The sequence below is a fragment of the Mustela nigripes genome, chromosome 9, assembly GCF_022355385.1.
Source record: "Mustela nigripes isolate SB6536 chromosome 9, MUSNIG.SB6536, whole genome shotgun sequence".
NCBI lineage: Eukaryota > Metazoa > Chordata > Mammalia > Carnivora > Mustelidae > Mustela > Mustela nigripes.
In genome coordinates this window covers 36698440-36722484 of record NC_081565.1, presented here as the reverse complement: position 1 = coordinate 36722484, position 24045 = coordinate 36698440, and the positions used below count along the sequence as shown (strand labels likewise).

At 49.4% G+C, this 24045-nt stretch overlaps 2 protein-coding genes across 4 annotated transcripts; both read right to left on the bottom strand.

Moving 5' to 3' along the window:
- Positions 1 to 13599: 13599 nt before the first annotated feature.
- On the bottom strand, positions 13600 to 15931 carry RPP25L (ribonuclease P/MRP subunit p25 like). 2 transcript variants are annotated; one of them, XM_059411453.1, is made up of 2 exons: positions 15831 to 15931; positions 13600 to 14424 (listed from the first exon to the last, which is right to left on the bottom strand). In XM_059411453.1, the coding sequence occupies exon 2, from the start codon at positions 14388 to 14390 to the stop codon at positions 13899 to 13901; it is 492 nt and encodes a 163-aa protein (XP_059267436.1). In that variant the 5' UTR covers positions 14391 to 14424; positions 15831 to 15931; the 3' UTR covers positions 13600 to 13898. The 2 variants fall into 2 exon arrangements, with proteins under 2 accessions (XP_059267436.1, XP_059267437.1); XM_059411454.1 differs by lacking the exon at positions 15831 to 15931 and adding an exon at positions 15594 to 15746.
- A 1454-nt stretch (positions 15932 to 17385) lies between these two features.
- On the bottom strand, positions 17386 to 23531 carry DCTN3 (dynactin subunit 3). 2 transcript variants are annotated; one of them, XM_059411451.1, is made up of 7 exons: positions 23390 to 23527; positions 22011 to 22095; positions 21201 to 21287; positions 19548 to 19631; positions 18549 to 18607; positions 17899 to 17958; positions 17386 to 17704 (listed from the first exon to the last, which is right to left on the bottom strand). In XM_059411451.1, exons 1-7 carry the CDS (start codon positions 23483 to 23485, stop codon positions 17615 to 17617), a joined length of 561 nt encoding a protein of 186 aa, XP_059267434.1. In that variant the 5' UTR covers positions 23486 to 23527; the 3' UTR covers positions 17386 to 17614. The 2 variants fall into 2 exon arrangements, with proteins under 2 accessions (XP_059267434.1, XP_059267435.1); XM_059411452.1 differs by lacking the exon at positions 21201 to 21287 and having other exon boundaries at positions 23390 to 23531.
- Positions 23532 to 24045: the final 514 nt, after the last annotated feature.

Below are 24045 nucleotides of genomic sequence, written 5' to 3'. Positions count from 1 at the left end.
AACAACTCAGAGAGGGGGATTCACCTGACCAGAGTCACACAGCAAGTTAGTGCCAGAGCCAGAACAGGACCCCAGGAATGCTGATGGCCTCCCCTTCATAAGGTGGCCAATAAGTATATATTGAGCATCTACTATATGCCAGGCATTGATGTAAGTGATAGAACAGAGCAGTGAGCCAAACAGACAAAAATCCCCCACCCTGGCAAGGATGTGGGGCAACTAGGAGGCCACACACTGCTGATATGTGTACAAGTTAGTACAACCATTTGGAAACATTGTTTGGCAGGATCTACTAAGTTGAACATAGATATACCCTACCACCTCACAAAGAATGTTCATAGCAGTTTTATTCATAATATTATCAAACTGGAAACAACCCAAACGGATGAAGAGATTATGATGCAGTTATGGCAATAAAAAAGACCAACAGGAGCTACATGCAACCAAAAATGGATAAAGCTGGCAGATAAGATGTTGAGCAAAGAAAAAAAAGTAACCAGACCAAAAGGGTCCATAATGAATGATTTCATTTGTATAAAGCTCAAGAATAGGGCACCTAGGGGGGGCTCAGTTAGTTGAGCATCTGCCTTCAGCTCAGGTCGTGATCCCTGGGTCCTGGGATCGAGTCCCACATGGGGCTCCCTGCTCCACAGGGAGCCTGCTTCTCCCTCTGCCTCTGTCTCCCTCTCTCTGTCTTTCATGAATAAATAAATAAAATATTTCTTTAAAAAAAATAACGCTCTAAGAACAGGAAAACTCATTTATGGTGATATAAGTTGGAATTGCACTTACTTTTATTGGGGTGGGGGGGAATGGTGGTTCCAAGAGTTTAGACCCATGCCTCAAAATTTAAGCTGTACCCTTAAGGTTTGTGTACTTTACTCTTTACTTTTTGTCAAAAAAAAAGTTTAAACACCCCCTGCCCTCATGGAACTCTCATTCTAGTCAAGGAAGATGGATACTAAACAAAATAGCTAAGGATACAATTTGTCCACATGAGAGGGCCATGTCTGACTCAGCCCCCTTGGGCAAGAGGTGACAGCCTAAATGCCACCTAAAAGCAGCGTAGATTAAGCCCTTTGTCTTCTCCCTTAGTGCCACAGTCTTTTTCCTTACGGTAATTTGTGTGATGTTTAACTACCTAGTTACTTGTGAGCTCCATGAGGGCACCCTGTGGCAGCTAGAGCTGGGTCTGGCATAGAAAATGTGCTCCTAACATTTGAATTAGATTTAAGGAACTATTGAATGAATGAATGAATGAATGAATGAACGAATGAATGAACAAATGATATAAGCAAGCAGGACAACGTTCACCTGGAGGAGTCAAGTCCCAGGGCACAGGAGAGGGAACTACCTGAATGGGTTACAGCTTCAAGGAGTGGGAAAGGTTTGGTAGGCAGTAAGGGAGTAAGCAGAGACCCAGAAGGCAGACTGAGACAGTCTGAGTGGCTCAGAGACCTCATCCTGAAGTGCATTTGGTGCTAAGGCCATGCAGGCCTGGAAAGGCAGGACGCAGGTGAGGAACATCACCAGATCTGTGTTTTAGTGTGATCCCTGAGGCAGCTGCTGTTCGGGGTGGTAGGCGAGATGGAGGATAAAGGTGGGACACCCAGGGAACAGGTGTTTGCAGTTACCCTAGGAGGGAGAGCTCCAGCACAAGCTGGGGCAGGGCCATGGGGCTGAAGAGAGAACAGAGCTTTGAGGGAGGAGAGTGAGCACTCAGATTCATCTCCACCTGCTCCCATGATGGAGGAAACCCTGTGTTGCCCTGTACACAGAGAAGAGATCCCTGGACACTTAGCCTAGCATCTGCTCTCCTAAGGACCCTCCCTGCCATGATCCTGGAGTCTGGAATAAGTTTGGGAAAGGAGCAGATGGTCAGGGAGAAAGAAAAGGATCCAGAGAGGATGGGGAGGTAGGGTGGGGAGAGGGACAAGAGAGGACAGAGAAACTAGGAATTAGGACACTAGAGCAGGGGCATAGACTTGCAAAACCACAGATGCAATTTTTCATTTTGTGTTGTAAAAATTTGCATGAAACGAGTTCCAAACGAAGCACAAAGTCCCTCCTACCTTTCCTCCCCCTCCAGTGGGTCTTGATCCCTTTCTCCCACAATCCTTCATGGAGGAGACTTATGTCTTCAAAGAACTGCCTCCTTCCAGTGATAGCCCAGAGTCCGACTTATAATCCCCATTGCTATAGGGCTGCCTCCCTGATAATGGCACTGGGATTTCCAAATAGGAACATGACTCCAAGATTGGCTCCCTCTCTTCAACTCCCACAGCTCCATTTCTAGCCAGGCTGCGATTCCCTGGGGCAAGGGCAGAGGGAAGAAAAGAGGCCCAACTTCTCCCTCAGAAACTCAATTGCAGTGATTCAGAAGACAGAGGAAAATTCGAGATTTGAAGACCGAAACACCAGAAACACCAAGTCCCAGAGAAACAGACAGAAGCAGATTGGAGTCCAAAGGAGAAAATTGAAATAAGTTCAGTTCAACAGACATTTTATTAGCACCTACTGTGTGCCAGGGCCAGAGGGAACATTGTGTACAAAAGCATAGATGACGCCCAGCTTTTTGGCATAAGTGACGGGGAGATGATGGTGCCATTCATTGAGCTGGAGAGAGCTGGGGCTTGACATGTCCAGTTGAAGGGTCTGTGGGATGATGGCCAGCAGGGACAAGGATGGGGAGGACAACACAGAAGGTAAGAGAGGGCTGCCTGGTGGCAGTGTGCCGTTCCCTGCTCAGTAGCTCCCAGTGCCCTCTGTAACTGGCTCTTGGGGGTTGTGTGGCTATTCGTCAAAGTCTCAGACTGATCCAGGCACTCTGAGTGATGTAGGAGATAAAAAGATCATGGAGTGGGGAGAGAAAATGAGAGGGAGCAGGAGGGGTAGAGAGGGTGGCGGCGAAGCCCTAGGAATCATGACTGAAGAAGACCAGAGACTGGATGACTGGGTGGCTCAGTCAGTCGAGCCTCTGACTCTTGAATTCAGCGCTGGTCATGATGTCAGGTCCTGAGATTGAGCCCCACAGTCTCCCTCTGTCCCTCTCTTTGCCCTAGAGCTAGTATGGCATGTGTGCTCTCTCTCTCTCTGATAGATAAACAAACAAAAAAATAAATAAATCTTTGAACAAAAACAGAGAGGGCAGAGAAAGTGTGGTTGCTCCAGGGACAGAAGAGCAGGAGTCAGGGATGTCACAAGACCAAAAAGGAGCCTGGTGAGGCCAAGAAAGAGCTCTGGGCTTTAGCAGCCAGGACTGGGCTGAGGTCACTGGGACCACGCTGGTGTTAAGGAGCTGGCTGACGTAGCCCTTCCACAGAAGCTTGGGAGCAGAGGGTGGGCCCCTCCTTCCCCAGCCTCCCTGTTGTCCTCAGAGCCCTGCTTGGTCTGGGGGCCTCTCTCAGCCAGACATTGGGAAGAAAAGGTTGGAAAAGCTCCCTCGCCCCCAGCCTTCTATCCCTGAGTCTCTAGTCTCTGGCATTCCCAGAAGGGTCCTGAGCATTCCTCAAGCTTGGGAGCCCTCAACAGCCAGGGAACCCCGGGGACCGTGGGGGTAATTGAAACCAGGGTTAAGACATTAGAAACCATAACGCCAACTCCCCGACTCCCTCAGGATAGTTCCTGGTTTTCTTCTCAACCCTACCCTCCTTGCTGCTGACAGCTCAGCTCTCTGGGCCCCACCAGCTAGGCCATGACCTTCTTCCCCAGACCAACTACAAGGGGCCTCCAACCAGAAGGCACCCAAAGCCAGTCCTTAGGGACCTCTTCTCTGTGCTTAGCTAGGCTAAGCCTCCATATGGAAGTGTCCCCAAATTCTAATCTGGATCCTTTATTGCAGAATTTATCTTCGGGGATTTACATTAGACAATAGGAAGGGTTTCTCAATAGGGAAAGGGAAAGAGGTAGGAGATGTGGGGCAGGAGTGCCTCTACTAGTAGATGCTCAGTAAATCTGTAGGGAAGAAAGAATGAATCTCAAAGTCTGGGTCCCACCAAGGCAAGGCGTTGGCTGGGCCAGATCCGAATCAGGAGCAGGACAGGCTGTACACCTGGCAGGGAGGAGGGTCTGACAAGGAATTCTGTGGCCTGGAGATCCCTTTCCATCTCTCTCCCTGCTCTGAGGTCTCTGTCTCTCTCTCCTTCTATGTCTCTCTCTGTTACAGTCCTTGTCTCTGATAGAAAGGATGGGAAGCTGCATGCTTGTTGACCTGTGGGAAAGCCCTCCCCTGCCAGCTGCCTGATGACTTCAGGATTCCCAGATTTCCCATGAGTGCTGGTGGGATAATCTGTCCCCACCTCAGTCTCTATATTTGTCTCTTTTCTTAGCTCTTCGGTGAGACTGTAGGGTTCAAATACCTACTCCACCATTTACTGGCTTTGTGACCTCAGGGAAATGACTTCATGTCTCTGTTCTTCAATTACCTCAGGAGTAAAATAGGATCATAATAGTGCCTATTTCCTAGGGCTATTGTGAAGATTCAATTAAATGAGATAATCCATTCAAGTGTTGAGCACTAGCCTGGTGGGCACCAGACCCCCCTTCATCTGCTGGCTTCGGCTTTCTCCCCATCAATGTCTTTATGTCTCCTCTGTCTTCCTCCACCTCCCTCTATGTATCTCATCCTCTGTCTCTCCGTCTCTCTCACTCTCCATCTTTCCCCTGATCCCTTTTTCTTTCTCCATATGTGGCTTTGCCAGAAGCCCCCCAGACAGCCTGTTTGACCCTGCTCCAACCCCGTTGGCACAACTAGCCCAGATGGGGTGGGATGTCCAGGGAGGTTTTTAATTCAAACATGGAATTCCTAACAGCAGGATCACGCCTGGGCCTGAACATGGGTGAATCACAGTTGGTGGGAAGAGTGATTATGTCTGTGTCCTCTGGAGAGACAGGAGAGCTGGGGGCTCAACTTGGCACTCTCTTGGAGCAAGGGGGACTTGCCCTGACTTCTCTGACTGCCCCCACACCTGGGCCCAAGCCAGATCCCCCATGTCTAGTGCCTGCTTGGAGGTAAGGCAACCTGCCCAGAGCCCAGGACTGAAGGGGGAAGCCTTCTACCTCTATGTAGCGTGGCTTACCTGCCCTCAAAACATTCTGGGCCACCCTCACCCTGAGTCCTGCCTCGTTTCCCACACCCCATCCCAAACCCTGTATGGAGACATATTGTTTCTCTATCTTTATCTCTGTGTCTCTGTTTCTCCTAACCTTTATCTATGACTTTTGCAGCTGTGTATGCTTTACACCCCCTAATGAGCCCACCAGGGATAGGAAGCTGTGGGATTGAAGAGTCTGTGTTCTTCCACCTGGACCAAAGAGCACATTCTGGGGCGGGGGAGGTAGGGGGAGGATGCAAAAAGTCCAGATGTCATTTCTCTATCACTGTGGATCTGTGAAGACAGAGACACGGTGTAGAACAGGTGCTCTATAAATAGAAATCCAATGACAGAGGGGCAAACAAAGGACCCTGAATAGGTAATTGGATGGTTAAGGCTGCAACAGACAGGAGCATGGATAGACTGTGGATACGTTGCTGCTTGATTTTGTGGCTGAACAAGGAGTCTTCTCTGGGGCCAGGATTGGTCTCAACTAGCCCTAGACACCCCCATACTTGGACCCCAGCCAGACCCCTCACGTCAGCCCTTAGGCAGAGGGCCAGATGGATGAACCACTAAGACTTACCTCTCAATTGCCTGTTCTCTACACATCATTGCCTCAGGATGCCCACCAGATTCATGGAGCGAGAGATGAGATTACAGATCCAGAGAGAGAGAAATACTAGGTAGGGTCACACAGCAGGCAGAGGCTGGAACAGGAGCCCGGGTGTACCGGCAGCCAGTGTGGGCCTGTCACGGGGATTCTGTGCCAAGGCTGACAGGAGCCAGACCTGAAACTGGATTATATGTGGGCAGAGCACTCAGGAAACTTCGAATATGCAGGCAGTCGGGCTGTCAGGCAAGGACGGATATGTAGCTTTCTTTCCTTCCCATCAGACAGAGACAAGCATTGGAATAAGAAGTTCAGAGAGAGAGAATCAGAGTGAAAGAGAGGGGGGAGAACCTGGAAGAGAGACCAAGAAATAGACACAATTAGACAGAGTCAGACACAAAAATAGAGATGCAGAGAAAAAAAGATGTGAGTCAGAGACATGGAGAAAGGGAGATGCAGGAGGGAGAGCCATGCAATTTAAGACATAAAGATAAGGGAAGACATGAAGTCACAGAGAAATACTGTCTCAGAGTCATAGAGCAACAGTTACATGGAGTCAAATATATACAGACAGGGACAGACAGAACTCAGAGACTGAGAGACAGAAACGAAAAAACAGGAGGGAGAAATAGAGGTGGAGACAGAAAGATCAAGGGAGGCAGAGAGATGGAGAGAGCAAGGAGACAAAAGACAGAGTGAGGCAAAGAAAATGATCAAAACAGCAGGAAAGGGAAAAGCAGGCGACAGAGGAGAGGCTCTTGGTCTCCAGTCTCTCCAGCCTGGCCTCCCCAGGGTTTGGGCCCCCCTTTGCTATTCTTTGGTTTCCATAGCAACAGGGAGGGCAGCACTAAATTTGCATATACATTTACATCCTTTCGGTCTGCATAATTCAACAGGTTTCTGTGCATATTCATGAGACTGTGAATGAAGGTGACTCTCCCAAACCCTGCTCAAAACCTGGCTGTGGTGCCCCCTGCCGGCAATACATGGTCATGTCTCCAGGCCCAACCTCAAGGGTTAGCCAGACCTGTTAAAACATTCCCCCTCTTTCCCTTGTACTTTCCTATCTCCAGACCTTTCTTCAGGTGATGCCCCTCTGCCTGCCAGAGATGCCCTTCCCTCAGCATCAGTCCTGCCAGTGGTACACATGTACATGTACAAACACACACACACACACACACACACACACACTGGTGAGGTGGGGGGCATGGCAGGGAGTGACAGCTGCAGAGGAGGAAGGCCCCTCAGTCACACTTCTGTCTGTTGTTTCTGTCAAAGAAGGAAGTGGGTGAAAGGATCACGCTTCGGGAAGCTGGGATGTAGTGTGAACTGAAGGCTGACACATCTACCAAAAGAATGGGGACATAGGAACTGTGGGCCTCACACGGAAACTGACAAAGGACGCTGGTTCCAACAAGAATAACCAGGAGAGCTAAGACAGAGACAAAAGGGGCCTCTGAAACAGAAGGGCTGAGGTGGCTTAAATGGTGGTGAAGATGGTCCCTAGGGCCAAGAACTCTTTCAAAGTGCCAGGCTTTGGAAGCTCTTGTGGACTGGGAGGGGCTTCTCTAAGGCTCCACCCATCATTTTGGCTTTACCATCTCTCCCTGGACCCCTACAGGACCCCTACAGAACTCCCTGGACCCCTCCACTGCCCTTTCTGACCTGTGTCCCCAATCTACTATCCACACTGGAGCAGCCAGAGCTCTAAGACATGAATCTGATATGCCACATTTCCTCCTTAAAGCCTTCAGTGACTCTCCATCACCTTCAAGAAAAAATCCAGGCTCCTTGGCCCAGCACTCAGGCCCTTCCTCACATTCCCTGCCTTGAACTTCATGCTCCAGTATGATCTCTGTGCTCTTCTCACCTCTATGCCTTAGTTCATGCCTGTCCTTTAAAAAAAATTTTTTTTAATTTATTTGAGAGAGAGAATGCGAGAGTGAGCATGAGAAGGGAGAGGTCAGAGGGAGAAGCAGACTCCCTGCTGAGCAGGGAGCCCAATGTGGGACTTGATTCTGGGACTCCAGGATCATGACCTGAGCCGAAGGCAGTTGCTTAACCAACTGAACCACCCAGGTGCCCCAGTTCATGCCTGTCCTTTACTTAGAATGTCCTCTTCACTTTCTACTTCTGGAGTTTTTTTCGAGATTCTACACAGGCATCATCTCTTCTTTGAAGCTTTGTCCCTAAAGACTGGATGAGGGCCTCTGAACTCTTGAAGTCTAACAAAATTCTCTAATCCCTCTATGTATCATACCAATAATGAAACTATCTACGTATGTGGCTATTGGCCTCTTGGGGGGGAAGTTCTGAAGCCAGTGGCTGCATTTGTCACATTAAGGGTAGCCATTGGCTGTTTGTTGAACAAACGAATAATCTTTGTAAGCCTAGACTAACTATCCCTGTCTTGAGGCTCCTGGAACCTCTGCCCAAACCCTGCAACAGGACGGGGCATCCCTTTGTAAATGCTGCCACCTTGTGGTCATGTTCAGAAGTGCAGCCAAACATCACCTTCCCAGGGGGAGGACTAAAGTGGGAGTTGGAGGTACCCATCAGAATCAGGCCAAGTCCTGGGGCGCCTGGGTGGCTCCGTGGGTTAAAGCCTCTGCATTCGGCTCAGGTCATGATCCCAGGGTCCTGGGATGGAGCCCCGCATCGGGCTCTCTGCTCAGCAGGGAGCCTGCTTCCTCCTCTCTCTGTGCCAGCCTCTCTGCCTACTTGTGATCTCTGTCAAATAAATTAAAAAAAAAAAAAAAATCAGGCTAAATCCCAAATGGCGGAGGGAGAGGGCAGGGAGAGGAGTGGTGAGGAGGGAGGTCCTCAGGGCGAGTGCCCAGAGCTTAGCGTTCTTTGAACAGCTCTGATGAGTTCCAAGCAGACAGAATGGCTCAGAAGCAGAAAATATCATGGCATGTGAGAAAAGTAAGGCATTAGTGTGGCCAGAGCCCAAGTCCAAGAGTAGTGGGCCAAAGATGAGCTGAGCAATGGCAGTGACTAAGCAAGGGGGTCTTTTAAGACTATCCAGTGAATGGGTGTGCCTCTGTGGCTCAGTGGGTTAAGCCTCTGCCTTCTGCTGTCATGATCTCAGGGTCTTGGGATTGAGCCCCGCATTGGGCTCTCTGCTTGGTGGGAGCCTGTCTCCCCCTCTCTCTGCCTGCCTCTCTGTCTACTTGTCAAATAAATAAATGAAATCTTAAAAAAATAAATAAATAAAAGACTATCCAGTGAATGAATTTGGATTTTGTCTTATAATCTGGACATGGGGAGGTTGAGGGAGAATGACAGATGGCCTAAATATTTATCAAGCACCTACTATGTAACCAAGCAATGTTCAAGATTAATCAACAAAACAAAGATTCCTGCCTTTTCCAAGCTTACATTCTCATCTAGAGGAGACAAGACAATAAACAAAAACACTATTTTAGAGAAGTAAATTAGAAGTGGGGGGGAAGGCAGGGTCAGGGAAATCAAGTGCTTGACTGATGGGGCACCTGGGTGGCTTAGTCAGTTAAGCATCTGACTGTTGGTTTCAGCTCAGGTCATGATCTCCTGGTCCTGGGATTGAGCCCTGTGTTGAGCTCCATACTCAGTGTGGAGTCCGCTTCAGATTCTCGTTCCCTCTTCCTGCTTATTCTCGCTCACATGTGCTCTCTCTCTTATTTCTTTTTAAACAAATTAAACCCTTTAAAAAAAAAAAAAGTACAGAAGTGTTTGACTGCAATCTTAAATGGATCAGTCAGAAAAGGCCTTGCTGAGGTGACATTTGAGCAAAGGCTTAAAGGAGAAAGGGAGACAGCCAGGAAGGAATCTGGCAGAAGAGCATTCTGAATAAAGGAAACTTGGTTTGAAGGATAGCTCAGAAGGGTGTAAAGCAAGGAGACCAGTAAGGAGAATGTTCTAAGATAATGAGGGGCACAAAACAAGTGGTCATGTGGGAATGGAGAGACACCTAGGAAGCAAAATTGGCAGGACTTGGTGCCTGCTTGCATGGGGAAGGTATATAACACCTCCAGTCATGTTGTGTTTCTAAGTCCCCATCCCAAGACTACCAAAATCACCTGACATGCCACCTCCAAACCAGGCAACAAGAATGCTCAGCACATTCCATCCTGGATGACTCCATTGCCCATCCTGATGCCCAACTCCTGCCCCCAACACACTGCCACCCTCCCCAGCCTCTTAATTCTTCAGCCTCATCTTCAGTGACTTTTCCTCCAGGCCACCCAGCTATCCACTCTCATGGCCACAACAAAGTCCAGTCAGCTCCTAAAACTCTCAAAACCACCTTCTTCCATCTCATCCTTTAGTTAATGTTAAATTATGTCCCTCTATAAAGGATATGTTTAAGTCCTAACTCCAGTATGAGAAAAGGTGACTTTATTTGTAAATAAGATCTTTACAGAGGGACTCAAATTAAAATGAGGCTATTTGGGTGGGCCCTAATCCAATATGATCAGTTTCCTTATAAAAAGGAGAAAACTGAACATAGAAACAGACACAAGGGGAGAAAGGGTGAAGATGAAAGACTGGAGTCATTTTAGAATGACACCTAAAAGCTAGGAAGGCCAAAGACTGATAAATCAGAAATTGGGATGAGTCTGGGGCGCCTGAGTGCTTCAGTTGGTTAAGCGTCTGCCTTGGGCTCAGGTCGTGATCCCAGGGTCTGAAGATGGAGTCCCAGGGCCTGAGGATGGAGCCCTGCATTGTCGGGCTGCTTGCTCAGCAGGGAGCCTGCTTTCCCCTTTGCCTGCCACTCCCCCAGCTTGTGGTCTCTGTCAAATAAAATCTTTTAAAACAAACAAACAAACAAACAAACAAACAAACAAACAAATTAGGACAAGTCAAGGAAGGATTCTCCCATAGGTTTCAGAGGGAAAATGGCCCTGCTGATGCCAACTTGAGACTTCTAGTCTCCCAACACTGTCAGGCAATACATCTCTGTTGTTCTAGGCCACTCTGTGGTACTTTGGTATGACTGTCCTAGAACTAGGGCAGTGCCCTGTCCTAGTTCTCTCAACTACTCCATTTCATTCCACCCCACCCCAGACATCTTCATGTGGATCTCCAGGACAGTGTCTTCTACCCCTTTCTATCTTCACTTGTCTCCTGGCCCACTTTGGATTCCTTGACTCTTTACATCTTGCTATTCTCCCCACTCTTCTTTCATCATTTCTGCCAGTCTCAACCACAGTCTGGAAGAATGCAACAGTGATTTCTCTTGAGTCCTCACCTATCCTATGGATGTTACTGAAGCTCACACACTCTGATAACACTATAAGTTCATGGTCACCAGCCTCACCTGGGCTTTTTAGACCTGCCTGGTCATCCTCCTGTACCTCTCTGGGTCTCTCTCCTGCAACAACTATCTCGTACTACTTTCCCACCAGCCTCCTCATTCCACTCTCAGCAGCAGAGCTGGATTCCTGCTTCAAGAAGAGAGAGAAACCTTCTGAACTCCCTCATATCCCACCTTCACCTCCACATCCTTCCTCATGCACACCCATCTTCAACTCCTTCTCTGGGAACTTACAGGGAGTCCTCTTTGGGAGGCCCATACCTCCAAGGTTCTGGCTCCCATTCCCTTTTACCTCTTACAGAGTCTCATTCTGAGTTAACTACAGTCTCTTGCATCTTTCTCTTTCTCTACTAGCTTCTTCCACCAACCTACAAGTATGCTCAAATTTCTAAGTCATTAAAATAAAAAACTCTCTGTATCCCGCATTCCTCTACATTTACCACCTCTCCTCCCATTCACAAACCTACTTCTGGAAAGAGCTATCTCCACTTCCTTACCTTTCATACCAGAGCATAACCTTTCCTAAGAAATTACGGAGGCAGAAGCCACACTGGAGTGGATTAAGAATGTGGGAAGAAACTGAATCAGCAGTTACACACAACTCTTATGTCCCTCCTAAGTTTGGTCAAGATTTCTGGTTCTAAAGGCCTATCTTCTCTCTGGCTCCCTCCCTATAATTCCTCCTCTAGGTTCCAATAGGGCCCCACAGAAACCCAGGAGGAAAAATACCCCAGAATCACTAGTCATCCCTCTCTAAGCTTCTGGCCTATTTCCTGATTCTTGGAACTGCAGATCCTGTTCCTCCCAATTGTGACCCCAGCTGTTTCCCTCACACATACCCCTGCCATCATCCTGGAGTTGCCAGGTGGTGCCTCAGTGTGCTGCCCACATGGGAGCCCCTCCTAGGACTCCCAGGGCTTGATACCACCTTACTGAAGCATTCATTCAGTACCGGTCACCATGTTTATTCCACTTGACCATTACAAGTGCTAGAGCAGACTGGATCAGGATGGGATGTTGAGGTACGTAACAAAAGTCTTCAAGAGGCTGGTCCTGAAGTTCTGGAGACTAGTGGCACTCGGAAAGCTTTTCATGGTAGAAAACACCAAGTGATGCTTAGAGAAAAGTCAATATGCAGAAGTTGGGAAGGAGCAAAAACCCGAGTTAGCCACAAAGAGAATAGGGAGAAGTCAGGCAGTTGTTACTAGCAAGACACCAGAGTGCCTGTCAGAGCTTCTAGGGGTGTGTTAGATGCTCCTTGTCCTTCTGAGTTTGAGAGGCCTGGCTGGGGAGCTGCTCAGAGGATTTCATGTCTCTAATATCCCCTGAATCTGCATCACTTGCCTCTCCCTCAGAGTCTTCTCTATTACACTGGGCAACCTCCTTGAAAAGCACAGAATGCAGCATTCAAAGCTTGACCACAGCCTTCTGGCCTTACGCTTGGTCCCCTAATCCCTGCCCTAAAGCCCATTTCTCCCAACCTCCTAACCCCTCCCACCTAGACTCAGCCAAATATCATTTCACCACTCTCAAATTGCTGGGCCCTCCATGCCACAATGTGAGCCCAGAAGAGCCTCAAGTTTGTGCTTTCCTGGTGAACGGACACTCAGTCTACTGGATACATTGAAGACCTCAAAATCCAGTGGGAGACTCACCTGACTTAATTCTTCACTGAATCTACACTGCCCACAATCCTGCTCTGTTCCTGCAGACTCCTGCCTACCAATGCAATCTTCACCTCTCCTCATGCCCCTGCCTTACCATGGTGAATGTAAGAATCTATGGCCAAGTTGAGACAGAAAAGGAGCAGCAAGGGATAAAAAGGAAGGATGAAACCTGGAGAGGAGATATGAATTTGAGCTATTTTTTTTTTAAGATTTTATTTATTTATTTGACAGAGAGGACAAGTAGGCAGAGAGAGGGGGAAGCAGGCTCTCTGCTGAGCAGAGCCTGATGTGGGGCTCAATCCCAGGACCTGAGATCATGACCTGAGCTGAAGGCAGAAGCTTAACCCACTGAGCCACCCAGGTGCCCCAAGCTATAGTTTTGTTTTTTTAAAGTCTATCTATTTAAGTAGTCTCTACACCTAACATGGGGCTTGAACTCATGACCCTGAGATCAAGAGCCACTTGATATTCCAACTGAGCCAGCCAGGTGCCCCGTGAGTTGTTTTTAAGATAGGAAAAAATATGTTTGTAAGTGGAGTTATTAATAATGATAGCAATTAACATTTATATAACACTATACGCCAGGTGTTATCTAAGAGTTGTATGTGTATATTTCTACATTTAATCCTCATAACAACCTTAGGAGGTAAAACCCACATATATCCTGTGTTATGGATGGGATCACTAAGGCTCAAAGTACCACTTGCCCAAGTTCACAAAGCAGTAACTTACTAGCAAATGGCAGAACTAGGATTCAAATCCAGGTAGTCAGTACTTGAGACCATGACCTTAATCACTACATTGTAAATCACTACAATGAAAAAAATGCTGCAAAAGAAAAATGTCCCTAAACTAGGGGTGGGATGGAAGGGTACAGGGACTCCCCCTCCTTTATTCCCACCTCCACAAAGCAGGTCAAGCAGAGGCTCATCAAACAAATGGGCAGAACGTTTATTTCCTAACCCACTCCCTGGATCTCTGTCAGAAGAAAGGACAGAGGCACAGTAGGTAGAATGCCAAGTAAACCCCAGCTGAGACTGCACACCTTTTAACTCTTCGTAGCAGTCCCTTTTCACACCCCAGAAAGAAGGGGAAGCAGGACAGGGAGGCCCATTTCTGTGAATTCAAGTCTTGTTGGGGATGTTGAACAGTTACAAGAGGCTTTCCTGAGGAGGCAAAGCCATCCTAGACATTCATGCGTGGAAAACAGCTTGCTTGGCACATCTTCAGGACCAGGTGTCTCGAACCCTTCTTCGGGGTCGTGGACCACAGCTGGAGCTTGATGTGGGGCCCAGGCCAGGGGGTGCTCCTGGAGGCTGGTAGCCACACTCATTGGGGTCCAAGGGGTCCCGGCTGAGCAGTACCCACACTGCAGGTACATGGCGGCGTACCGTGAGGGGATCCAGGCCTGTGTCAGGTGAGACTGGCACCCAGCTGTCCTCGGTCTGCAGGAAGCGCAGCTTGGTAAGCTGGTGCAGGCCTGGTACACGCCGCTTGACAATCTCAGCACAGCTGACTGCCTTCCCTGCAGCCCGACCAGAACCTGAGAACACCACATGCCGTGCACCACCACCCTCCAATCGACCCAGTGCCAGCCCTAGTAGGTTGCGGATTTTGCTGCCATCTCGGACCCGCATCTCCAGGGTATCAGGAGGTAGCCGCGGCATCGGAGAAGGTGCTGGGAGTTCCACAGAGCCAGCTTTTCGGTAGTGCTCCATTCCTCTTGTTGTTGTGTCTGAATTTCACGGTCCACTGCAGGGAAGTATCAGATGAATGCTGGGCAATATGCCCCAAGCCATCCTCTAACCCCAGCTCTCCAGGAAATGGTCCCGCTCCTCAACCCAGATTTCCCAGGAACAGGACTGTATCCCCTCATCCCTGGCTTCTCAGCACAGGTGCCATGCCTACTTTATCCTGGGAAAGGGCAGTATCCCAAATGTCCCATTCTTCTGGACATAGCCATAAGCCTCCCTCCACCGTGCAGTCCCTGACACAGGGCCAAATTCATCAAAAACTGGTCTCTTTAGGATAGGCCAAGCCCCCTCATCCTAAGCTCCCTAGGACTGGGACTGAGCCTCCTTCACCTTGAGCTCCTTGGGACAGGGCTGTGCCCTTGAACATGGACTTCAAGTACCTCCATTTTTACCTCAACCTGTACTTTCTAATAAAGTTCTTTCCAGTTTATCTTTCTTCTATCCTTTTTTTTTTTTAAAAGCTCTACACCCAACGTGGGGCTCCAACCTACAACCCCCAAGATCAAGAGTTGCATGCTTTACTGAGCCAGCAATGCACCCCTTTAGCTATCTTTTAACTCAGGCAAAAAGAAGACCCTGCAAGCAAAGCATCCCCTGATGCGAACCAAAACTACCCCTCAAGCAGTAAGGACTGTGTTAAAGGCCAGCAAGACCCTCTTTGGTCTCAAGACAATGATGGACCTGCCTTTTACTGCCCATTGCACCTACAGACTGACCGTTGCCCCACGTTCTCCTTGTATAAACACAGAAGCACTGTCAGCAATTTGAAGACAGTTTTTGAGACAGCACTGAGTCCGCGGTCTTCTCAGTGCTGGATCCACTGAAATAAAAGTCCTTTCTTGTTTTATCAACACTCATCTCTCTGCCTTTGGATTTTGTCAGCCGGGAGTGGCAGAATCTGTTCTGTTCGGGACCCCCAGAGCCAGGTGCTTTTGCGTCCCTGTGCCCCGGTTACAACCCTGCCGTAGACTTTTGAAAACAAGACTAAGCGCCCCTCACCCACAGCTCCTTAAGATAGGGCCAAGGACCCCTCACTCCGCTCGCAGAAGTTCCTACACTCCAAGCTGCCTGGCAAGAGCAAAGAACCCTCCTCCACATGCTCCTCAAACAGAACTGAACCCCTCCCCCCATTCCGGAATCCTAAGAATAGGGCCGAGCACCTCTCACCCTGAGATTCCCAGTGTTGATGCTCCCAACCCAGGTCACTCAGAAACTCAGAGGCTTGACGCGGAGCGCTGCGTGGGCTACTCCTAGAGCGGGGTCCACAGCACGGCCCCCTCCACCGCCACGAGCGGCCCAAAGCCCAGCATGCCTCAGACACCAAGGAGCCTGCCTCAGCTCTCCTCCCTGTACATCCAGACACCCGTACCACCGACCCCAAACCCGCCTCGCTCCAGCTCTCACCGCCACGGCTGCGCACACCTCCGATTCGATATGGAGCCAAGATGGCGCGCACGCCGGGAGCGCGCCGAAGCCGCGGGGCCGCGCACGCCGGGTAGAGGCGGGGCCTGCGGGGCCGTGACCTACCCAGCCGTAGCCCGCTTTGCCTCAGCGGTAAAACCGAGTATGGCCTGGACGTCTAGGAGTGAGCTGAGCCAGGGCAACCTGAGACCATGAACATACAGGCAGTCTCCGCTGTTACGCCCTGGGGAAGGGGCACCCCTACCGGGGCGCAGAAGAGCCCCGCGGAGGGGAGCCACCATCAGAGACTCGCGTCCCAAAAATGGGGAGGATCCGGCCCTGAGAAGATGGCCGGGGGGCGTCACCAGTAGAACGCCTGCAATAGCAAAGGCGAAGCAGTGGGTTTCACTTGACGGGGCAAGAGGTTCCGTTTGAAGTGGCTGCTGCGGCGGGGGGAGAGCGTTGGTCACCGAGTTCTGAGCTTCGACCTCATCCTGTGGGCATGGCGAGCCACGGTGGCTTTTCATCAGGGGCCAGTCAAACCAGTTTGTGTGCACAGCTCACTCTGGCAGGGGGTGGGAGCGGGGAAACTGGTCTGCAACCTCGGGTGAACAGTCGGCGGGGTGCCGGGGGCGTGCCCACGGAGACTCGTATGGTGCTTAGCGCATAGTACAAGCTCAAATAGTTGTTAAATGATTTAAGAGAATGAAACAAATAGCAGTTGGAAGAGAAAAGTAGATTAAGTTGGGAGATAATAGGAGGTAGGTTTGGTGAGTTGGTGACTGTACTGAGAAGAAGGTTAAAATCTAGGATGACTCCCAAGTTTCCATCTTAGAACATGCTGAATTTGAGATGCTAAGCGAAACGATGCAGGTGGGGTGGCGGGCGGTTTGGAGCCACAGCGCTCCCTGAGACCACAAGGGGGCAGCAAACACTTGTTGGAGTGAGGCACCAATCTCCATCTAGGCTCCATCAAGCTCCCTCCGTCTCTATCCCAGCCACCCCCACCCACACCACTCCAAAAACAGCCCATGCCCACCAAAGAGCCCAAAGCCCTGCAACCAAACCTATTCTGGGCTCCTCTTCCCGCTTAACAGCACCAAGTAAGCTCCTAAGAGAGAAACCTCAAGGATCCTGCCTTTGCACATGCTGCTCCCCAGCTCCGGAATACCCTGCATATCACCTTCCAGGGCTGCCTCCCCTATCCCTTTTTCTTTGGTGCTCCAAAGGACCCAGTGCCCAACTGGTGGGATGGGTCTTTTCCTTGATCATCTCTGCAGCTAGTCTGTGCAGGGCAGGGATCACATCCTCCCCACCTAGCATGGTATCTGACATTTGCAGGATACTTGATAAATGTGAAATAAATGAATACACAAACAAATCTTCCACTCATATTAATCAAATGAGAGTATCTGCTGAGAGCTCTACACCCCCCAGAAAGCCAGACCAGGATGAGTATAGCTCCTGGTCCAACCACTAGCAAGGCTGACAATTCTGCCCTCTACCACCCTCATCTTCACCATCATTCCCATTATAGACCAGGAAGTTGGCACATACCTCCAGTGATTTCTATAGTTTATTGTCACTGGAATAGGACACTGATGTGGGGAAAGGGTGCAAATAGCAAACGTCAAGTAGCTAGAGCTCTGACCTCAGAGCCCCACCTGAATGCAGGTAGGCTGAGAATCCAGTAAATACAGAGCTGCCTCTGCCCTGTTACAAAGGCAGTTTAGCACATGGCCCTGGAGCCTGGCTGTCCTGGTCCACCCAGCAATGGGAAGCAGCCATCATTCCTCTGCTGGCTTCACTTGCTTGGCGGCCTCTAGCTGGCAAAGTAGCTCATCCCACTGCACAAACTGCTTGGAGAGAAGCATCGTCTGGTGGCAGGTCAAGGTGAGAACAAGAGCTTGAATGAGGGAGTGGAGAGATCTTCCATCTGCCAAAGGATTGGGGAGGAGGGGAATAGGCAGGGTCATTAGGATGGGGTAAAACAGCCAGAGCTGGAGATGGAACAAAAGGACAGGGTTTTGGACAGCATTCTTTTAGGGGCCTGGCCGAGCAGAAAGGATACAGTCTTGTTGTATTCCTCCAGGAGAGCCTTCGACTCCTCAGTGATCTCCACACACTGGTCCTATGGGGCCAACGTATGACAAAGGAGCTGGATAAAGTCCCCACTTCCCACTAACTTTCCCGCCTTATAAGGGGCCCTCACTCCCCATAAAGCCTAGAAAAGGTAGTGTTTAACCCCAGAGCCAAAAAGAGCACATTTCTAGCAAGGCACAATCAAGCTCCAAGATGGGTACCTTAACAGCAGTCCTAAGGGGGAGTGGACCACTCATTTAAGGAAATATTCCTGCTAGTTTACAGACATATATATACCTCCTTCCCTGTCCCCTACGTTTGAATCCTCTCTGAAGGATTAATCTAAGGCCTGGGAATGGTAAAACAAAACAAAACAGAAAACAGCTCCTCCACTCATAGTCAAGGACACACCATCCCCAGAAATTCTTGGGCACCTCCCATTATCAACCTTCTGGTGTCTCAGAACAGTCCTACTCAGAGGCAAGAGACCTAAGGCAGATGGAAGATAAAGGATAAATCTTCAAGTTTCCCCTGGAGCTGACATGAGGGTAGCCTGAGGCTGCTTCCCCAGGTAGCACGGGTTGGGACTAAGAGCCTCACCACCTCTACTTTCCCTTCAAGTCCTCTGCCCTCCCATACCTGCTGCTGGATGTGGATCTGGGCCAAGCGCTGCAGGCGGGCAGCATGCTCAGGAACAGCTGTAAAACACAACACACACTGCCTGATGATGCTTGTGCTTTCCCCTGGGACTGCTCAATAGTCTATTAGGTCTTCAGCAGGATTAGAGTATTGAGTGGAGAAGCTAAGCAAACGCCAGGCTTCATCGACCACTGCAGCTAAAGGTGGCGGGGCTCCCTGCCCACCCCAGTCTTACTCTAGGACCCAGAGTGGGTGAAGATACAGGCTCCTAGGAGAAAACAAGGAGGAGGTCCCCAGAGTTGCCCCATGCCCCCACCCCAGTGCTGTAAGCAGGATGAAGTAAAGAAAGCTTTGCCTATCATAGGATCTCTCCCTTTGCTCTCAATCCAGTGGGACCAGGTCTGCCTGGAACAGGGATCCTGCGGGTGGGTTGAAGATGAATGCCAGGTTCCTATGCTGGACACCTGGAATCCAACACCCAGAGCCTTGGCCACCATGCTGGTCCTCAGCTTAAGGCTGTCAGACCCACAACAGATAGCTGATCAGGGGTGGGGATAGGGAACTAGGAAAAAATACCTCCAGAGACAGACAAGATGGATATCTGGATTCAATTAAAGTCACTGTCTGCCTGTAAAAACAGGCCCAGGGACTGCTCTGGGAAGTGCGGTGAGAAGAATTTACACACATTCACAAGCCTGGCAGGAACTCGGGCTTCACAGCACCATGCAGAACAGATGCTGAGAGGGTGAGGAAGAAGGTAGAAGGAATACCCAGAGTTGGGGACTACTGGACTTAAACTAGTGTCCTTAGGTCCAAACTGCCTGAGGTTCTGAAACTGACTCTGCTCTGGCCATTTTAATCCCAATGCAGGTAGCAGGATGAGGGTAAAGATAAGGAATAGACTTAGTTTGAACCCAGGGCACCTGAGGCACAGGGAAGTCCTGGCCATCCACCCACCTCCCCAAGCAGAATAGTAGAGCTGCAGCCCCAAAGAGGTACCTTTGATGTGAGCGCTGTCCAGCATGGGCACCAAAGCCTCCACCTGCTCCAGGAGTGCAATCTGGGATAAGATAAACTGCTCCTCTGAGGCAAAAACAGACAAGACAGTGAGGTAAGCCTGGGCACTGCTACTCCTATGTGAGGGGCTGAGAACATGGCAGGGGAGATGGCTGAGTCCTGGAGCATGAGTCAGCTACTCTGCCCATTGCCCCTTCTCTAGGTGCATATTCCCCTATTCTGCCCCCACCTTTCCTAGATGCCTCCAGTATGAGCCATCTTGAGCCCAAGGAGCCTCAACGTTTCTCCAAATCCCACCTGTCTTAAAGTTTTAACTCTAGGGCCTCTTCCTCCTATTATCAAACTCAGTAAGTCCTTCTGACACCACAGGAGACAGAGTACTTCAGACTTGGGTCTCCATGCCCAAGGACTCCTGGGATGGTATGAAAGAGGAGACATGCGTCAGACTATCAGGCAGGTTCTGCTCAGTGGCCCTGAGAGGCAGGGACAATTACAAGCTTCTGGAGAGCTCGGGCAGTAACAACAGAGCCCAGTGAGAAGAGCAGGATCTGAACTGGACCTGGAACAGGTGATTTCAATGGCTGCAGCGAGTAGGAAGCACATTCAAGAAGAAATGAATATTATGTCAAATGTTGGGAGGCAAGGATGCTTATCAATTAATAGAGGAAAAAGAATTCAATTGGCTGAACTGATGCAAGGAGAGCACAGGAAACAGAGCTGCATGGGAAGGTGGATCCACAGACTATAGAAGGCTCTGAATGGCAGGCTAAGGAATTGGGATTTTACTCTAGCAAGGAGAGAGATGGAGATGCTGAGGTTCCAAAGTAGACAAAGTAGCATATTGATGTGTTTGGGGAAGAGGATACTGGATCACAGGCATGGAGAGAAAGACTAGGGTCAGGAAGAGGACTCCACTGTAACTATTCATGTATGAGGGGCAGACACTGAGGCAGTGGACAGGGAGGGATGCAGAGGCTGGACTCCATAGTCAGTGTAGGAGAAGCTCTCCTGAACTTGGTACCTGAGCCATGGCAATGGTTTAGGGATGTCCTGGTTCACCACCATATACCTCACACCAAGGATGGTCTGGATCACAGCAGATGATCAGTCACTAAACATCTTTTGAATGAATGAACAAACACAGATACTTGGCAAGCCCTACCTCATGGAGTGGCTGACTAAACTGGGTAGCAGACATTGCCAGGTCTAGAACTATGAAATCCCAGTGCTTTCTCACATGAAAGAAAAATGTTGAAACTCATACCAATATTCTCGCCTCTCCCAAATGCAATGTTCTGCTCCCACCCTTTCCTAGAAGCTCTCCTGTCTAGTGAATGGAAGTGAGGAAGGTTCTGAAGGAAAATGCTAGAGATAGATCACTGATAGAACACTGAAGTAGTTCCCACTGTTGCTGGCACTATGGCCTGCAGCTGGCTCAGAATGATACCACACCCAAAGCCTACTAGAGGACTACAGGATGACCTCAGGCCTCAGCACAGAGCTAGGCCAGAATTCCAGACAGCAGATTCCAGAGCTGTTATCCATGAAAGGACTGGCAGGATGGCCATCTCTGTGCCCAGCTTCCCCCACAAACCAAAATCCCCAGATGCATGTGCACACATTGTCCAGCACTACCTGCTAATATGAACTGCAGCTTAGAGGCATCAGGTATGGCAATGCGGTCAATGTATTCAGGATCCAGATATTTGATCAGGTCTTCAACTAGAAAAGAAGCAAGATGAAAATGGAATGGGGCTGGGGAGTGGGGAATCTGTCTTATGAAGGATATTAGGGGATATTAGAAGGATATCAGTGGTCAACCTTGGGGAGAGCCTTGAGTGGGAAGAGGACAACCACAGTGCCCATCAGCAGACCTCCATCAGGCCCCACCTCCCTTTCTCTCTCCTCTGACCACCTCCTGGTTAACCTCAGCCTTTACAACTGGGAACACAATTGCCTCCACTATTCTGGGGCCCTCACCTTTCCCACTGACCTATCTTCAACAAAGGTGGAAGTTCCCTTGCCCCTTAGTACCACCAAGACAAGTCAGAGCTTTTTCCAATTTTTAGGTTGCTTGCTTTGACATAGCAAAAAGACATGGATAAAAAAATAAGGTATGGCAAAAAAAAAAAAATTAGACCATGGGGCTCTCAGGGTCTAATTTCTTTCCTGCCTTTGAATCTTGCCTATGGAAATCCCATATCTCTCCTCCTTACTCTACCAAGAGGATCTTTGAGGCAGAGGTCTTACCCCATAATTTAGGACACTATCATGGGCTTGGAGTTTAAGCACAACACCCCACTTTACCATTTCAGCAGGAAAACATGTTCACATTCTATCCCTATAGGGCAATTCCAGTGACCTTGCTGGCCTGGAGGGCAAGGACCACATCCCACGAAGCACAGGCATAGGAAGGTCAGGCAGGCACCCTATGGAATCACTTACTCTTTTTGTACAGAATCTTCACTCTCTCCCTCTTGCTGGCAATGTTCCCCAAAGCCACCTGTACCTTGACTAGGCCATCAGCCACCTGTAAGGGGATTGAAAGTTAATTCCAAGACTCATCTCTTGACTCAAGGCTTGAAAGGGGTAAAAAACACTCATTTCCCCAGACTCCCAAATCTCCTTGTCCCAGCAAAGTAGGCTGGCCCCTTCTTTTGCCTTAAAGGAGATGCAACCCCACCTTCCGGGAATCCTCAGTGTGAAGGGGACGATAATCATGTAGTCCTTGGGAAGCTTCAAATCTGATTAGGGAGATAATTAACTATAATTGCGTTCATAGGGCATTAGTATATCCTATATATTATATTCCCTGGTTCCTACCTCTCTAGCTGAACCTACATAGACTTTAGGGGTAGAGGGTGTGGAGTCCCAATATTAAAGTGTTAAACAAAGGGAGAGGCTATAGGAGGTGGATGATCTCACTCAGGTTTCTAAAACTTGTATTTTAGAATACAGGATAAGGAATGCCAATATGCAAGGGTCAAATATATGGGGAGGCGAATAGGACTAAGCAGCAACAGCTACAGAGGAAGGAGGAAAATTAGGATTTCGTGTCATAGATGTCAACTGAAGCACATGTTTTGAGAAATCAGTTCTCAAATGGGGCATAATCTGTTACTGACAACTAATTCCAGAGGAAATGTACAAAAAGACATCATTACCTCTGATGCACTTAACGCCAGGGAATGCCTGACACTCCGCCTTCAGTAAAAGATTTTCTCATAGTAAAAAGGGGATGAGGGGGTTGGGGTTGAGAGAACTAAGCTTCACGGTTGTCAAAATCCAGTCACTGGTGTGAAGGAGTCCGGGTCCATATCTCAATACCCGGTACCCAATCTCTTCCCCTCCTAGTCCTGGCTCTTTCAGACCTCGCCTCCCATCCCGGGGGCCTTCCTTATCCACCTTTGCTCTGCCTCCTCTGGCGTCCCATGGCCTTCTTTCTGTACAGTATTTAGCAATTAATGACGCAGCGCTCTGTGACGGCCCTTCCACTGCGGACTCCAGCTCTTCACGATACTTTCTCTAGTCAGTTTTCTCGAGTGTGTTAGGTCTCCCCAAGCTAGTCCGCGAGGACAGAGGAGGAGTCTTAGTCACATTTCACACCGAGCCCATTGCAATTGATCCTAGTAACCCGAAGTGCACGCCATATGAAAATGGACCCCGAGGGTCCGATAAACTCTGGAAGGCTTCGAACCTTTATTATGTCAAAAGCCAGGCTGCGGGAGATGAAACTGGAGTGGTAGCATCCATCCCAGGGACCAGGCCAGTAGACCGCTCTAGCTCTGCCCCAAAAAGAGAGCACTGGAAAACAGATCGCTCACCTTCCGCGAGCCGCGCGGCCCGCCCGACCCATACACCCAGCGCTCCAGTTCCTCCACACGGGCCTGTAGCCGCTGCACATCGGTCACAGCCGCCATAGCTACTGCCACCCCGCCTCAGCCGGGGATCAGCCAGAAGGCGGGACATCCGGCCAAATAGAGAAGGTTGGCTAATCCGAGTGCGTGGGTGAACCACGATACGGGAAGTGGCGTCACGATTCAGCCCTCCGATGCCGGAAGTGACCGACTGGGCCGGTGAAAGATGTCAAACGCCGTCTGGTTACCTAGGCAACGGTTACCCTAGCCAAGTTGTCAAGCCCTACCTTAGCTTCCAGCTTCTGCTTGTCAAGACAAGGTCTGGCCGGTCTTCTAATTCCAGGGAACCGGAGAGGTTTCCCACCCTATTCCCCGAGATTGCCCATATAAATACACCTATTTTTAAAGGATTGATCCTTTCCTATAGATCAGTAGGGGACTCCCTGGGATACCACAATCAAGTCTTAGAGGTTCAAGCGATTAAATGTCTTGCCCAAGGCCACCCCACACTCTAGTAGTAGAATCAGGATTTGAACTCAGGCAGTCAGAGTCATGAAATCCAGCCCCTCTATTTTCCTTCCTTCTTCCTTTTCTAAAAAAGATTTTATTTATTTATTTGACAA